A 17,141-nucleotide genomic window follows, 5' to 3' on the forward strand; every position below is an offset into this window, starting at 1 on the left:
CCTGCAACCGACACTTGTAGAGACAGATCGATAAAATGAAAATCTTCATTTAGAGATCTGCCTCTAACATTTGTTTCCATGCAAACCAGGCATACTATTTTCGTACAAGGAAAGACTGCTGTTTGAAAAAACTGACGCAATGTGTTGCAAGCATATACTGTACAGTTATAAGTAATGAGAATTTGGTACTCTTTTGTTACAAACTGGGGTAGAACAGTGCTTGACACATAGTGTTTAACAAGTACCATAATTATTATTGTTATTAGACATATCAGAAAGTAAATTTAAGATAGAGGAGAGAGAGGATAGGAGGGACACAAAGCAGACCTTTTTGTTGTTGTTGTTAAATGGTATTTGTTAAGCGCTTACTATGTGCTAGCCACTATAAGATAATCAGGTTGGACACAGTCCATGTCCCATGTGGGGCACACAGTCTTCATCCCCATTTAGCAGAGGAGGTAACTGAGACACAGAGAAGCGAAGTGACTTTCCCAAGGCCACACCTCAGATAAATGGTGGACCAGGGATTAGGACCCAGGTCCTTCTGACTACCAGGCTGATGCTCTATCAATCAATCAATCAATCAATCAGTCATATTTATTGAGCACTTTAGTTGTGCAAAGCACTGTACTAAGCGCTTGGGAGAGTACAATATAACAATGTGACAGACACATTCCCTGCCTCCAGCGAGCTAGGCCACGCTTATTTTTGACTTAGTTTGGCTATTAATGAAGGTAAACAAGCATCTTATGAAAGTAGAAGTGGGTAGTGCACATGGGCAGTAAAACATTTGTTTCCAATTTGGGCATTCTGCCATTATGAGGGAAGATTTCCAAACAGGTGTTTAATTAGTGACTAATCAAGACTTCCCTGGATTAGAATATGATTGGCTGTGCATGGTGCATATGTAAACAATGAGCTAACTGGCAGAGGGAAGACAAAAGCTTGATTCCCCACAGGGTGTTAGGGCAAACAGAGTTGGAAGGCAGAGTAAGGCAGACTTTGAAAAATATTAGGGGTGAACTTCTGAACTTGGTCTGGATTCTGAAACCCCACCTTTTCAACCAAGTATATCACTACCCTTTCTTGTTTTTAATACCCCCTTTTTTTTAATACCATTTGGTTTTAAGCAATAGGGTTGAGTTAAATGAGGTTAGACCTGCTGGCTTCAGGTTGAGGGTGCCTGAGTCTGGGGTATTGGGCTCTACTTGAGAAGCGAAGAAAGTCGATATGTATCCATAACTAAAAGAGGTGGAGACAGAGAAAAATGGTAAATATAGGTAGATGGAAATGTAGGAGACTGCAGTGAAAGTAAGAAAAACATGAAGGAGATTCAAAAAGGAAATGGAGGAAAAAATAGAATGTGAAGATAAACAACAGCATTCCTGAAGGCCAAAAGGGGAACTGAATAAAGCAGGACAGTGGATAACCTCACAAGTGAAAAAATTAGAGAGAGACTGTTGGGAAGAACAGGAAGAATGAGAAAAAATGAAAACCAGATAACTGAGCACACCAACAAATGGGATCAAGATTTGGGTGGAATCTTCTGTTATTGGAGTCCTTTCCCTTGGATCTAACAACCAAAACAGACAGCAAGCTGCCCACACCCACCCACCCAAAAAACCACCTTCAAACCACCAAGTCAAAACAAGGATTGTCATTTCTTTTAGATTTTGCTACAGATAGCAGCAGAAGGGATGTTACTGGAGACTTGCTGGATAGATGCCCTACCAGCGGCCAAATATCGATCAGTCATAGTATTTTTTGAGTGCTTACTTTGGGCAGAGCACTGTACTAAGTGCTTGGGAAAGTAATAATAGTAGCAATAATAATAATAATTGTGGTACTTGTTAAGCGCTTATTATTTGTCAAGCACCATTCTAAGCACTGGTGAAGATACAAGATGATCAGGTTGGATGCAGTCGCGGTCCCAAACAGGGCTCACAGTCTAAGTCAGAGAGAGAACAGGTATTGAATCCCCATTTTACAGATGAGGTAACTGAGGCACAGAGAAGTTAAGGGATTTTCCCCAGGTCACACAGCAGCACGTGGTGGAGCTGGGATTAGAACCCAGATCCTCCGATTCCCAGGCCACTAACCCACGCTACTCCCCAATGCAATACAATCCACGATTACAATGTAGCAGAGTTGGTAGACGAGACCCCTGCCCACAGAGACCTCACGGGGGAAACAGACATTTAAATAAATTACGGATTGGAGAAATAGGAGAGTATAAGGATGTATACATAAATGCTGTGGGGCTCTGGTAAGCAATGAAGTGCTTTAGAGGTACATAGCCAAGGGCATAATCAATGTAGAGGGGAGGACAGATAGGAGAAATGAAGCCATAGTCAGGGAAGTCCTACTGGAGAAGATGTAATTTTAGGTGGGCTTTGAAGGTACGGAGAGTGGTGTTCTGTTGGTTACGAAAGGCGAGGGAGTTCCGGGCCAGGATTGCGGTCATATATATGAGTTCAAGGTACATTCTAGCTGATGTGGAGCCAGACTTTTAGAGCAAAAGTTAAGCCAGAGTTGGAGGGTCTAGTGATTCTCCCGACCATCTGGAGAAACCATGGAAAGAAGGCAAATCTAGAAGGCCAAAAAGACAAAGGTGTATATACCAACAAATAACCTGACTTGGCCCATGGGTACCTGCCACAAAGTTGCACATCAGGCCAGGTAAGGAGACAGTGTTTGAGGGGATGGGATGGGTACGGGTGGAAGGTCTGTAGCTGCAGCATGAGTACAGCTACTCAATACCCGTGCGGCTTTCTTATCATTATTAAGTGCCATCGAATCATTTCCTATTCACAGTGACTCCATGGATATACTTTCTCCAGAACGCCCTGTCCTCTGCCATAATCCGCAACCTTTCTAACGGTTCTTCCGTTATCGTCGTTAAGGTCTCTATCCATCTAGCTGCCGGTCTCCTCTTCCTCGTTTTCCTTGGACTTTTCCTAGCATTAGTGTCTTCTCCAGAGAATTAGTCCCCTGATTATGTGTCCAAATTATGCTAATCTAAGTCACGTCATTAGGCCTTCCACAGACTACTTTGGCTTAATCTGCTCTAAAATCCATTAGTTTGCTTTTTGGGCAGTCCATGGTATTCGCAAAAGCCTTCTCCAACACCACATTTCAAAAGAATCGATGTTCTTTCTAGCCTGTTTTTTCACTGTCCAGTTTTCGGATCCATACATTGTCACTGGAAACACCAAAGAATTGACAATTTGTATTTCTGTGGCAATTGTTACATCAGCACATGCCTTCTAGCCAAAGATTAATAAAGTAAGACCGGTAGTAGTTTTTCAAATAAGCCCTGTACAAACACTTGGTCAACCTCCAAATAAGTGAGAGCAGCCTCAGTCTCCCTGGTCGTAGCTCAGACGGCTCAGTCGAAAGAGCATGGGCTTAGGAGTCAGAGGTCACGGGTTCTGATCCCAGCTCCGCCACCTGTCAGCTGTGTGACTTTGGGCAAGTCACTTAACTTCTCAGTGCCTCAGTTACCTCATCTGTAAAATGGGGATTAAGACTGTGAGCCTCACGTGGGACAACCTGATTACCCTGTATCTACCCCAGCGCTTAGAACAGTACTCAGCACATAGTAAGCACTTAACAAATACCAACATTATTATTATTATTATTATCAATAATAAAATAAAGATCACTTCCTCTACTTGCCCTCCCTTCTGCATGGCCTTTGCATTTGCATGGGTACCCCTTAAACACTTTGATACTCACCTCACCCCCACACCTCTTACGTACATACCCAGGTCTGTAAACTCCTTGTAGACAGGGATCGTGTCTACCTATTCTACTGTACAGTACTCCCCCCAAGCACTTAGTACAGTGCTCTGCATCCAGTAAGCGCTCAATAAATACCACGGAATGATCCATTGCTGGATTTACTACTCACCCAGCAAAAAATGTAGCTTGCCCTAGGAGGAGGGGCACGTTGCTATTAACAGGCCAGCAGAATCCCAGAGCACAGAAATGTCTGGCCTTATGGGAGTCTTTCTTCCCCATAGCACAACATGAGCAAATGAACTGGAAACATCAATGAACAGAGGAAGAGTGTGACTAACTGGGGTGAACTAAGCCATCCTAGTACTGAATATTAATAACAGGAAGCAGTTCAAGATGAAAGGAGATAACAGAGTATACAAAACATCAATGAGAACCAATTTAGCTCACTTTATAAAATTAATGATCTCAGAGAAAAAACCCAGAGCAGCCTTACTGATGCAAATCAGGGAAAGTAAATCATTGCCTCGAAGGATAATAAATATACCACCAAGTCACTCAAATTAGAAGCACATGATTCTTTTCTAAACTCAGAGATTACAAACCTTATGACTAGTACTTTGATAGGAATATTGGAGTAGAAATCCTAAGGGGCAACAGAAACTGATTGGGGGATTGAATGAGTTCTTTTAACACTATCGCCTCAGGCACTATTTAGGATCATTGGGTTTCTAGATGCTCTCTCTCTCTCTCTCCCTCTCCCTCACAGGTTGGGAAGTAAAATCAAGACACCAAATCTAGATAAGGGCAGTGACTAAGCAAGTGACTTTAGTAATCAAAGCTGCTTCTTTCTATTCCCCTACAAAGCACAGATTGTAGGAGTGTAAATGGGAGCAACGTGAATAGATATGGGTATTTCCTAAGCCTGTTCGACTGAAATATATAGTAGACTCCAACCTCCTCAAGGCCAAACAGGTCTTACAGACTTGACATCAGAACCCCCCATCAAGTGCAAAGTACCAGCACTGTTATCATTTTCTCAGTTATCTTATTTACAAATTCTTTATGATCTACAATTTGGCAGGCGCTCACAAACTAGAGAGCTGATTTGTCAGACGTTGCAAATGGTTATTGCCCAAGATTTCAATACCCAATGATCATATTTTTTTAGCTTTTAAATCAATAAAAAACAATCAAAATCATCTTGCAAAAATTCTTAAAGAAACATACCTTTTCCCATTCACTTGTGATTCGCAAAACAATGCAATAATCTTTTCCCCCTTTCAGGGGGCCATTATAAAACTTCCCATAGTATAGTCTATCTCCAAGAGAGACTTCCATGTTATCAGTAACATCTTTAGCCAGGAATTCCGCAGCCACATATCCCTCGGCATGAGCAGTAGTGCTAAAGTAAGTTGTAGCCCTCAAAGAGTCGCAAGTAAATGTGCTTTGTACATCCAAGGGAAGCACCAGCAGTTGGTAAGAACTAAAATAAAACAGAAAAGCATCCATCAGGTCCTATTCAACTGAATAGCTCGACAGAGAGGTGGGGGGCGGCGAGGGGGTTGAGTTTGGCTGCTATCCCCTTACCCACACTGTTCTCCCAGCCAGGAACTTCTTCTCCCTAACCCCAAATCCCACAGACCACAGCACCCCCCGTGTTCAAAGCCCTCCTAAAATCCCACCTCCTCCAACAGGCCTTCCCCAACGAATTTCCATTGCCTGAATCATATCATCCCAGCAACCATTCTAGTCCTTCAATGTATTTTTTACCCTTCCTCTGCACTTGGGCATATACCGAATTTTAACTGTGCAGTTGTTTCCTCTGTTTATTCCATTTGTAAATATGCTTACATGTCTTCCCCATTGGAGGATAAACACCTTGTGACCAAGGAATGTTGTTTGCGCTACTGACGTGCAATGCCTCGCACCCAGTGGGGGCTCAATAATTATGGTTACCAACAGCATCACCACCAGTGCTATTTTTCTAGCTGGTCTATGAGCAATAGGGATGCATTTTCAACAAGCACCCAGGCAATCAGGCATAATCTCTCCATGCCACTGAATAACCTGTAACCGTCATCATCAAATTAGTATTTATTGAGCAACTGAGGTATGAATAGCAATGGCCTTAAAGTAAGTAGCTGCCTTTACTAATGTCTAGGCACCTTCAAGACTAGTCTTCATTAGGTGGGCCAAAGATAAAGTGTGTGGCAATCCAGTGCATTTTCTCAGCAAAGAATTCACCATCAATGCACCCATCTCCCAGAATTATTCAAGAGGCACACTCAAGGACATAATCTCAAGTGTGAAAATGCTCTGTTTGCACAGCCTCCCCCCATTAGCCCTTTAGCCCTTCCTCGCTAAATTGAGACAGAAAGTACATTATCGAATCACTCTTAGTTCACTAACAAGTCATCACTCATCCCGAAACCCAGGTAGAATCTCTGAAGTTTTTGCAGCGTGATGTTTAGTTTGCCCTATTCAGACAGAGCATCTGAGTAGTGTTCACTTTGGGGATAAGCAACGCCTCATAGCCAGGACTCCCGCCTTGTTCATTTGCAATTTGCAGATTCTGGAGGGGACCCAGTCCTCTCTGGACTCTGAGGGACCTTTCTGGCTCTATTGGAATTCAGAAAAGGTTCCCAGAACCATCAGGGGCACCTTAACGGAGGAGCCATTTTAGGTAAGGGCAGACCACTGTAGTTGTTGCAGGCAAGAGGCAGTCCCCTAGCCCTTCTGTGATCCTTTTCCAGACCCTCAAATGCTTAGCGTCCAGCCGGCCTCATTCAGGAAGCCAAATGTCACCTCGCAGAAAGGTGGGGAGAGGGACTTTCCATTTAGACCCAGAAAACAACACAACTTATTCATTATCCCAGACTGCAGCTACTCACACAATTCTATTTCCTCCTCAGAAAACACCAGTGGGCAAGTAGCCAAGAGAGTAGGTGGTAATTTAGGGGCTCAGATACCTGCTAATACATTATTTAGCCTAAATGCTGAATCTGAATTTATAAATTCAACATTTTCTCCCGTATTGTATGTAGGGTCACGAGCTCACTTCTGTTTTTTGAACTCTCCTATCGTCCCAGAATTAAAAACCCTTACCATAATGTACATTCATTCAAACATCAGATACTTGTCAGCATGTCCCCAGAGACTTTCTTTTGAGTTGTTTAAAGTTGTTTAAAGCATAGATTTTTAGCTTGGTTTAAAGATTTCATTCAGTGTGACCCCTGGAGAGCCCCTTGTTCACTCACCATATATACATTCATGGGGCAATTGGAAAAACTCACATTTTCAACAAGCATACATGCAGCTAGGCATAATCTCTACATACACTAACCCAGAGTCTTCCTTTTGACGATCACTGGAATAAAAAGGGTAATTTAAAGGGAAGCGAAAGAGAATATAGCCTGGTGGACAGAATCAGCCGGCCTGGCTTCTGCCCAGCTCTACCACAGGCTTTGTTATGGATCTTCCCTGATCACAACCCAGTCTCTGGATGACTTATTGTATTTTCAAACAAGAAACTTGAACATGCCGTGAATTTATGTGATTTGACTTATGAACATCTGTCCTCTCAGTTCTTCTCTGCTCTTGCTGGCTCTCCTAGCACTTCTTGTCCTTCTCTTGGAACTGTTCCTCTCCAAGGTCTATCATTCACATTTCTTCTCCTGCCTGGAAAATACTTGCACATTTGATATTCAAAAAGGAATACATGATTTAAATGCTTTCAAGAATTCCACGTTCTCTCACAGCTGTCTACCCACTCATTCAATCGTATTTACTGAGCGAGTACTGTGTGCAAAGCACTCAAGTTGACCTTCTCAGAGTATCAAAATCCTGGTTCCACATGGCCTGGAGTCCCCTACCATCAGAGCTTTAGGGTTCTCTGGAAGCACCTGTGAGCTAGGGTCAGCTTCATCCTCCCGAAGTATGGGGGGTTCGGGAGTAGCCCTGAAGCGGGGGGGGGGGTGGGTAGAAGCCCCTATAAAATGCCTAGAGTACTAGGACAGTTATGGGAGTTTGGAGGAGTGTGGCCCAGACTAGTGCCGTGAAGAAATGGAGAAGGAACTGTCTGGAATGAGGAATGAACGTCTGCTGTTGTTTGGCTTCATTTAGAGCCTATTTTTCAATCAATCCATCAATTAATCAAAGGCATTGATTATCTATTGCATGTGAGGCACTATCCTAAACACTTGGGAGAGTACAACAAAGCAAGACACATGCTCCCTGCCCACAAGGAGCTTACAGTCTTACAATATTTCCCCTTTGTGTTTGCCCTCTCCTCTTTTTAGATGATAAGCTCCTTGTGGATCAAGGTTATAGTCTGAAATAATAGCCATGTATTCTTCCCAGCCTCTCTCAGGGTCGCACCTGGAGAGTTTCCAGTAATCTACCAGTCACAGCTGCAGGAGGGAGAGTCCAGCAGAGGTCTACCCATTTCATTCCTAGCTTGGGCAGTGGCTAGTGAGTGGAAGGCAATCTGCTACAAGTCAAAGCTCCCTTGTACTGGGCAGCAGCAGCATGGGAGAGAGTCGAGGGTAGAGACTCGTTTACTGCATGGAAAGAGGCAATGGTAAACCACTTCCATAATTTTACCAAGAAAGCTCTATGGACACACTACCAGATCGATTGCAGATGGAAATGGGGTGTTCTGGGACAGATGTGTCTGTGGCATGACTATGGATCAGACACAACTCGACAGCATAAGATGACAACGACAATCCTTCCCAGAGCTCAGTACAGTGGCTTTCAGATCGTAAAACCTTAATTCATGTTCTTATTGCTTCATACCCTGTTTTCTTCATTTCCCTCATCTTTATCCTCAGTGCGGTCTTCATTCTTTGTTTTCACTTGTTCTCCAGCATTTTATGGGATATGCTCATTCTACTTCTTTGTATTACGTTTCTGTTGCCATGCCTTTCATTATATCCTTCATTCATTCATTCAATCGTATTTATTGAGTGCTTACTGTGTGCAAAGCATCGTACTGAATGCTTGGGAGAGTACAATACAACAACAGACACATTCCCTGCCTACAATGAGCTCAGAGTCTAGAGGGGGAGACAGACATTAATATATATACATAAATAAATTACAGATATATACATACGTGCTGTGGGGATGAGGGGGATGAATGAAGGGAGTAAGTCAGGGAGACACAGAAGGGAGTGGGAGAAGAGGAAAGAAGGGCTTAGTCAGGAAAGGTTTCTTGTAGATGTGCCTTCAATAAGGCCTTGAAATGGGGGGAGAGCAATTAAACTGTACTGGACCTTTACTCTACTAGGTACCATCACACATCATCAATTCATTTTCTAAGGATGCCATTTAGGAGCAGAAAAAAGGTCTTCTCTCAGAGTGCCTAATTTACTCTCCGGAAGGGAATTGGGTTCATTATTTTTCAGAGTTTAAAATACCATATCATCTGATGTGCAGAAAAAAGCAGATTCTCCCTTGTGTTTTCTATGCATTCACAGCAGTAACTCACCTGATGGGCCCATTTCTGTCCTCGGATTTCCGCAAATTCAGGGGTGGCAAAGCCCCTTCCACTTCTAGGAATTCAATCTCTGGAAGTGGTGGCTCTGAAATGGGAAAGTAATAAAGTCTAATTTACAGATATTTACATAACACATCTTGGGGGTAGGGATAAAACGGTATTGGTTCAATTGGGGTAGCCAATCTTAGTTTGGAGAACCCATTCCATATTTCCAGGGGTTCATCATCAGTCCTCGAGGGCTAGCAGTCAATTCTTGGGTCTGCAAAGACCAACATGGCAAGTGCTTAGTACAGTGTTCTGCACACAGTAAGCACTCAATAAATACCAATGACCGACTGATTGATTGAGAAACCCTTTGAGACTCCACTGTGGAGCCCCATTTGTTATGTTCCACAGCCAACAGAGATTGAACCATAATATATTACTTCCTTCTATATTTTGGAAGGAATATATATCTTCCTCCATCTCCTTCCTCCATTTGTAAATTTTTTTTTGTCTGTCTCCTCCATTAGAGAGTAAGCTCCTTGAGGGCAGGGAACAAATGTATCACTTCTGTTGTACTCTCCCAGGTGCTTAGCACACTATTTTGCATTCAGTGCTCAATAAGTAGCATTGAATGATTGGTTGATGGATTAAAAATGCAAATCTCATAGAGTAAATCCAGCCAATTAAGAAAATGGAACGATGGTAGAGCTTTCATGCACTTCAGGATCAAGGGGAGGGGAGATTGGGAGGGAAAGGTATTGGATCTTCTTAGCTGAGGATATATTTTCCATTCAGTAAAGGAGCAGGAACAGATGCAGAAGTATATAACTTCTACTTTTGGTTTCTTCTAGCTCCATGCAGCCAAACCTACTAAAATGAAGACTGGGCCAGATGTAAAACCTATCTTAAGTCTGAGGTGTAGATGTTGAATGTTGCCTGGTCTTCACTGTGGCATAATAATAATAATAATAATAATAATAATAATGATTACGGTATTTGTTAAGGACTATATGCCAGGCACTGTACTAAGCATGAGGGTGGATACCAGCAAATCGGGTTAGACACAGTCCCTGTCCCACATAGCGCTCACAGTCTTAATTCCCCTTTTACAGATAAGGTAACTGAGGCACAGAGAAGTGAAGTGACTTGCCTAAGGCCACACAGCCTACAAGTGGCAGAGCGAGGATTAGACCCATGACTTTCTGACTCCCAGGCCCTTGCTCTATCCAGTAGATCATGTAAGAACAGATTCTTAAGGCATTCAAACCAGATTCTCCCCGAAAGCCATGATTTGTCATACTAGAATGTTAGAAAGTGGGAAACGTGCCTGCCTCACAGCCTTTAGAGTGTGGATTACTGGGAAGACAGACACTGTGATGGGGCCTGTAGGGGGCAATCCTAAAAAAAGTTGAAAATCATTTCATAGCATCCATCTGTTTCATCAGCTCAAAGTACCCTGCCAAAATTAGAGAGATTAAATACTAGTATTTGTATCCCACTTCAGGCCCACCCTCTTTAACCTGTGGCCAGCCCATCTAGACTCTGGGGTTTGTTCGGAGACCTATTTTGGGCAGCCCTGTGCTGGGAGTATAAGGCTTAGATTGGGGAAAGTTTAAAATGTCATCAGTCAATCAGGCAGGATCATGATTCCTCAGGATAACTTGGAACTCTCCAGACTAGTGTGTGACCAGAAGTTTGTCACTACAAAAGTGTGGGTCCTTCATCAACAGTATTGATGTCTACTAGGATTTGGTAGGTATTTAACATTAGATTTGCCCAGGGCAGATTTGGATCAAAACTATAATTTCCTGGAGAAAAAATTATCTTACAAACAAACCTTTGCCCAGTACAGATATGATCACCGAGCAGGGTTAGAGAGAAAAACCCTCCCCAAACCAAATTCTTCCTCAGTGGTCTTAAATGTGCATGGCAAACAAAATACAGAGCTATAAAAGGCTGCATTATTCACCTCAAAGAGTGTGAAGGTGCTTATTATGATCTTTATTACACAGGAGGAACTTGGCCAGTGGAATGTTATTTTTCAGTGTACTTTATCTTGAGGTGAAGACTTGCCAAAACTGCACCTTGGCTCTTCAGCCTTTAGAATATCCAATTGTAATAATCTGCCTGGAAAAATAAAGTCTCCAGAACCATATCCATGAAGCAGAAAGCAAACACAGCCACGCGTGTTGAAAGGAACACTGCCATAGGACAAAAAACTAGAGACTCTAGTCATCAACCTGCAATGAACCACTCTGCTCCCTAACCCCAAGATACGTAAAGATTCCCACCACGGGGCTGCACCTTTGCTCACAATTGCAAAGTTTACATTGACACCATAAATGTATGGTATTAGCGTAACAAAACCACTCCCTTTACTATTGCTCTGTGCAAGGTGCCAAGGAATTTTCTTCTCTCCTCTTATGCTGTTGAGTCGTTTCCAACCCATCGTGACTCCACTGGACACACCTCTCCCAGATCGCCTCACTCAACTGGCAATCGTTCTGGTAGTGTACCCGTTGAGTTTTCTCAGTAAAAATACGGAAGTGGTTTACCACTGCCTTCTTCCATGCAGTAAATTTGAGTCTCCACCCTTGACTCTCTTCCAAACCACTCTTGTCCAGAACAGGCGAGTTTTGACTTGTACAAGATTGCCTTCCACTCACTAGCCGCTGCCCAAGCTAGGAATGGAATGGGTAGGCCTCTGCTTGACTCTCCCTCCTGTAGCCAAGACTGGTAGAGTACTGGAAACTCTCCGGGTGCAATACTGAGAGGGGGCCAAGGAATTCTGCAGCAATAACATTTATTTCAGATTGGGATTTTAGTCAGCTGATGACAGATCAACAAAGAAAGTAATAACTCCTACTCCAGCATTTAAAATGTCAAAAATGGAATTTCGGTGATTTACAAAATCAGTTGCTAGGACCAGTGTTAGGGAAAGAGTTACTATTAGGATTCTAAAAAGGTTTTAATGGTAGACCCGGTCGGGTTCTGACGCATTGACTGATCGGCCGAATCAGTGCTTAACCATCAGTTGTTCTATTATTGATGATTTAACAAGATGGCAAGACTAAATGCCAAAAAAACACCATCTGAAGCCAAAAGTCGTGTTTGGGGTAGCCTGAAATGGCAAGCAGGAAGAGAGAAAGGGAGGCTGAACAGAGATGATACTTTTTAAAATGGCAATACTTATGTCATTTGTAAGTCATATACTACCAAACTGCTGGTGCTGAACAGGTTCAGTCAGAATCCTGAAAAACAGTTGACTAATGGGGGCGGCAGAGGCTGCAGCACCTAACAGGGCCAGCTAGGTCATAGGGCTGTCAGGCAGGGCTTCGGCATTATACTAGGGTCACCTCTCCTATCGTGGGTCCTGTGGCCCGCCTGTGGACCATCACTCCATGTTCCCCCACTCCTCAAGAACCTCCGGTGGTTGCCCATCCACCTCTGCATCAAACAGAAACTCCTCACCGTCGGCTTTAAAGCCCTCCGTCACCTTGTCCCCTCCTACCTCACCTCGCTACTCTCCTACAACCCAGCCCTCACACTTCGCTCCTCTAATGCCAACCTACTCCCTGTACCTCGATCTCTTCTATCTCACCACTGACCTCTCGCCCACGTCCTGCCTCGGGCCTAGAGCGCCCTCCCTTTTCATATCCGACAGACAATTACTCTCCCCCTCTTCAAAGCATTATTGAAGGCACATCTCCTCCAAGAGGCCTTCCCGTCTAAGCCCTCATTTCCTCTTTTCCCACTCCCTTCTGCGTCGCCCTGACTTGTTCCCTGTATTCACCACCCCTATCCCCAACCCAACAGCACTTGCGTACATATCCGTAATTTATTTATTTATATTAATGTCTGTCTCCCTCTCTAGACTGTAAACTCTTTGTGGGCAGGGAATATTTCTGTTATATTGTTGTGTCATCCTCGCCCAAGAACTTAGTACAGTGCCCTGCACACAGTAAGTGCTCAATAAATATGATTGACTGGGGGGAAAAGCATTGCTCTGGTAATCAGGAGACCTCCTCCCTGCCTGGAACTCCCTCCTGCTTCGAATTCCCCCAGAACCACTTGCTCTCCCTCTCTTCAAAGCCCTCTGTAATCTCCCAAGAAATCGCTCATCTTTCCACCTTATATCATCTAAATGGCAACTGGACCCTTCCACGACACCTAATTAATTTGCTTTAGATCCCGCTGTGCTTATGTACATGGCTTATTCACTCGATATTCCCCATACGTCTATTTTATTTTCTTTAAGTGTCTGGCTCCCCCTGCTAGACTGTAAGCTTTGGGAGGCCAGGGATTGGGTCTCCATCCTCTTTGTACTCTCCCAAGTAAGTAGTACCATGCGCTGTACACAGTAAGTGCTCAATAAATGCTACTGATGATGATGTAGAGGAAACCTAGGTTCCCTCTAGACTGTAAGCTCTTTGTGAGAAGGGACCGTGTCTACCAACTCTGTTGTATTGTCCTCTCCCAAGTGCTTAGTACCGTGCTCTGCACACAGTAAGCACTCAACAAACCCAATTGACTGATTGATTGATAGCCCTGGTTTGGCCAGGAACTGGTTGACACGGTCAAGGGCTGTACATACATTTTGCAATAATAATAATGATAATAATAACAGTGATGATGATTATATTTGTTAAGCACTTACTATATGCCAAGCACTGTACTAAGTGCTGGGGTAGATAAAAGGTAATCAAGTCGGACCCAAACCCTATCTAACACGGAGTTCACAGTCTAAGGGGGAGGAAGAACAGGTGTTGAATCCCCATTTTCCAGATGAGAAAAAGGAGGACCAGAGACGTTAAGTGAGTTGCTCAAGGTCACACAGCAGAGCCAGGATTAGAATACAGGCCCCCTGACTCCCAGGTCCATGTTCTTTCCACTAGGCCATGCTGTTACGCACGTCACCCCTTCCTACCTACTAGTCTTTACGCTGCAGGCCCCAGCGGGAACATGACTGAAAGGGACGGGAGAGTGCGAGTGGCACTGTGCAATCAATCCCTTTGGGAAAATTCTCCATCCTGAAGCCTCGGGTCTGAGGCTTGTCCGTCATTCTCGATGGCAGACTCTATTACATGTGAGAATCTCTGACATTTACCAACAAAAGCACAGGTTCAATTTGCTCTCTAATCTTTTCCTCTTTCTTCAAAGGAATGATTTCCTTAGCTCGATTATTGGGTGAAAAAGATGCTATTTAAAAAAGGGACATGAAAACCATATTTTAAATTATAGACCTGTCCTTTGAGTTTAACGATGATGTCACTGATGGTGCGATTTTTATCAGTATGTGTGTGTGTGTGTGTGTGTGTGTGTGTGTGTGAGAGCATGACTGATAAGACCAATTTGACACTGATAATCTCTTCTGCATCTTGCATCTGAAAAGATAAAGCAGCAGCATGGCCTAGTGGATCAAGCAGAGACCTGGAAGTCAGAAGGATCTGGGTTCTAATCGCAGCTCCGCCACATGTTTGCCATGTGACCTTGGGCAAGTCACTTCACTTCTCTGGGCCTCAGTTATCTCATCTGTAAAATGGGGATTAAGATGGTGAGCCCCATGTGGCATAGGAAGAAGCAGCAAGGTTTACTGGAAAGAGCACGGGCTTGGGAGTCAGAGGACGTGAGTTCTAATCCCAGCTCCACCACGTCTGCTGTTTGACCTTGGGCAAAATGGAGATTACGATTGTGAAGCCCACGTGGGACAACCTGATTACCTTGTATCTACCCCAGTGCTTAGAGCAGTGTTTGGCACATAGTAAGCGCTTAACAAATACGATAATTATTCTTATAGGGACCATGTCCAACCTGATTACCCTGTATCTACCCCAGCATTTAGAACAGTGCTTGGCACGTAGTACGTGCTTAGCAAATATCATAATAATCCATACCATTATAATGATTGTTCCCCTGCTGCACTGTTGCATTAAGTAGAGATGTTAATAGTAGTAAAGCAGTAATAGTATTATTAACGAGAAGGAGCGTGGCTCAGTGGAAAGAGCCACCTTCGAATCCCAGCCCTGCCACTTGTCAGCTGTGTGACTGTGGGCAAGTCACTTAACTTCTCTGTGCCTCAGTTACCTCATCTGTAAAACGGGGATTAACTGTGAGCCTCACATGGGACGACCTGATTACCCTGTATCTACCCCAGCGCTAAGAATAGTGCTCTGCACATAGTAAGCGCTTAACAAATACCAACATTAAATTCAATTCAAATTCAAATTATTAAGCACTTACTTCGGTCAGAACACGGTACTAAGCTCTGGGAAAGAATACACAGATAGGAATCAGTCATGGTCCCTACCCCTCGGGGGACTCACAATCTAAAAATAAAAAGGGGATGAGGGGACTGGTGACAGCCATATAATGAGAGCTGAAATAAAATACGAAGGCAACACGAAGATAAAAACAAAGCTAAGTAGGGCACTTTGGTAAAAGGAGCAGAACTTCCAGCTCCTCGCGGCCCAGAGGCTATGGTCACAACCATGGCCACAGTGGCCGCTAAAGCAGCAGCCCCCACAATTTTTGTGGGGGTTTTGTGGAGGTTGCACGGGGCCGTGGCTGCTGGGGTCTGTATCTCTAGGGTGGTGCAGGCCAGGTGGAGGTGTAGGTTTTCAGTTCAGACGGTATCAGTTGAGAGGCAAAGGCCAGAACGTGTTGGTTTCTTCAGAGCTGGTTTAATAATAATAATAATAATTATGGTATTTGTTAAGCACTTACTATGTGCCAAGCACTGTTCTAAGCGCTGGGGTGGATATGAGGTATTCAGGTTGTCCCACGTGGGGCTCACGGTTTCAACCCCCCTTTTACAGATTAGGTAACCGAGGCAGAGAAAAGTGAAGCGACTCGCCCAAGGTCAGACAGCAGACGAGTGGCGGAGGTGGGATTAGAACTCACATCCTCTGACTCCCAAGCCCGTGCTCTTGCCACTAGGCCGTGCCGTTTCTCACGTTTTGACTCTTTACTCAAACACTGCCTGAAATGGTCCCCACGATGGGAGGGAATTTTCACAGTACAAGCTCCTAATAGACCGCCCAGATGATGTGATTGATGAAGAAAGTTCTTAAACCAGCCACATCATTTCTGAGGTACAGTAGCAGAAGAAGTCAATATGTACAAGCCGGTAAAACCTAGAAATAGGAAGTAGTAATGAGGGTTGGGAGTAGAGAGATCTGTGGAAAGCCTCAGAATGCAGACAAGATGTGCAAATGGAAAAGATACAAAAGGTCAAGATGTGAATCCCTGGTGATTCAAATTTTCTAAGTCCTTTTATCGCCCTGTAACAGTTGTAATGACAGGAGAGGGAGCAGGAGAGACAGAATGAGGGAGAGTGAGAGAGAAGGTTAAGAATGCACACAATCAGTTTTGTTTATGTGGGAGAGGTGATAGCACTTAGCTGATTCAGCTGAAGATGCCTGAGAGATCAGTTAGTTAACATGTTTATTAAATGCTTACTAAATGCTGGGATACACGCAAGATTATCAGATCAGGCACAGTCCCTGTCCCACGCAGAAGAGCTCACAATTTCAAAGATTACAAAAGCCAGTATTATCTCCATTTCATAGATGAGGAAACTGAGGCCCAAAGAGGTTATTTGATTTGCCCAAGGTCACATAGCAGGCCAGGGGCAGAGTTTTTTCTGCACAGGTAGCAAGAGCACTGTGGGGATCTAAGGCAGCAATACGTGTCTTACAACACTTTCTGGGAGCCCAAGATACTTCCTGCACTCTTAATAACCGTGGTATTCGTTAAGGTCTTACTACATGCCAGGAGCTGTACTAAACGCTGGGGTGGATACAAGATAATCAGGTTGAACACTGTCCATTTTCTACATGGGTCTCACAGTCTTAATCCCCATTTTACACAAGAGGTAACTGAGGCACAGAGAAGTGAAGTGACTTTCCCAAGG

General features: G+C 43.8%; 1 protein-coding gene and 2 non-coding genes across 4 annotated transcripts in view; 1 reads left to right on the plus strand and 2 right to left on the minus strand.

The window, feature by feature from the left end:
* Nucleotides 1-17,141, minus strand: part of SUSD1 (sushi domain containing 1) — a 145,863-nt gene that overhangs the window by 31,721 nt on the left and 97,001 nt on the right. For both annotated transcript variants that reach the window (XM_039910667.1, XM_029053619.2), the window contains exons 15-16: nucleotides 9,236-9,329; nucleotides 4,972-5,227 (exon numbers count right to left, since the gene is read on the minus strand). In XM_039910667.1, the coding sequence (XP_039766601.1) occupies nucleotides 4,972-5,227; nucleotides 9,236-9,329 (350 nt within the window). The remainder of the gene's footprint in view (nucleotides 1-4,971; nucleotides 5,228-9,235; nucleotides 9,330-17,141) is intronic.
* On the plus strand, nucleotides 8,104-8,241 carry LOC114807768. Its single transcript, XR_003755841.1, has one exon. It is a non-coding gene; the product is annotated as a small nucleolar RNA SNORA7 (small nucleolar RNA).
* LOC114807713 lies at nucleotides 11,869-12,006 on the minus strand. The gene has a single exon (XR_003755788.1). It is a non-coding gene; the product is annotated as a small nucleolar RNA SNORA7 (small nucleolar RNA).

Source organism: Ornithorhynchus anatinus, chromosome X3, assembly GCF_004115215.2.
Source record: "Ornithorhynchus anatinus isolate Pmale09 chromosome X3, mOrnAna1.pri.v4, whole genome shotgun sequence".
Classification (NCBI taxonomy): Eukaryota; Metazoa; Chordata; class Mammalia; order Monotremata; family Ornithorhynchidae; genus Ornithorhynchus; species Ornithorhynchus anatinus.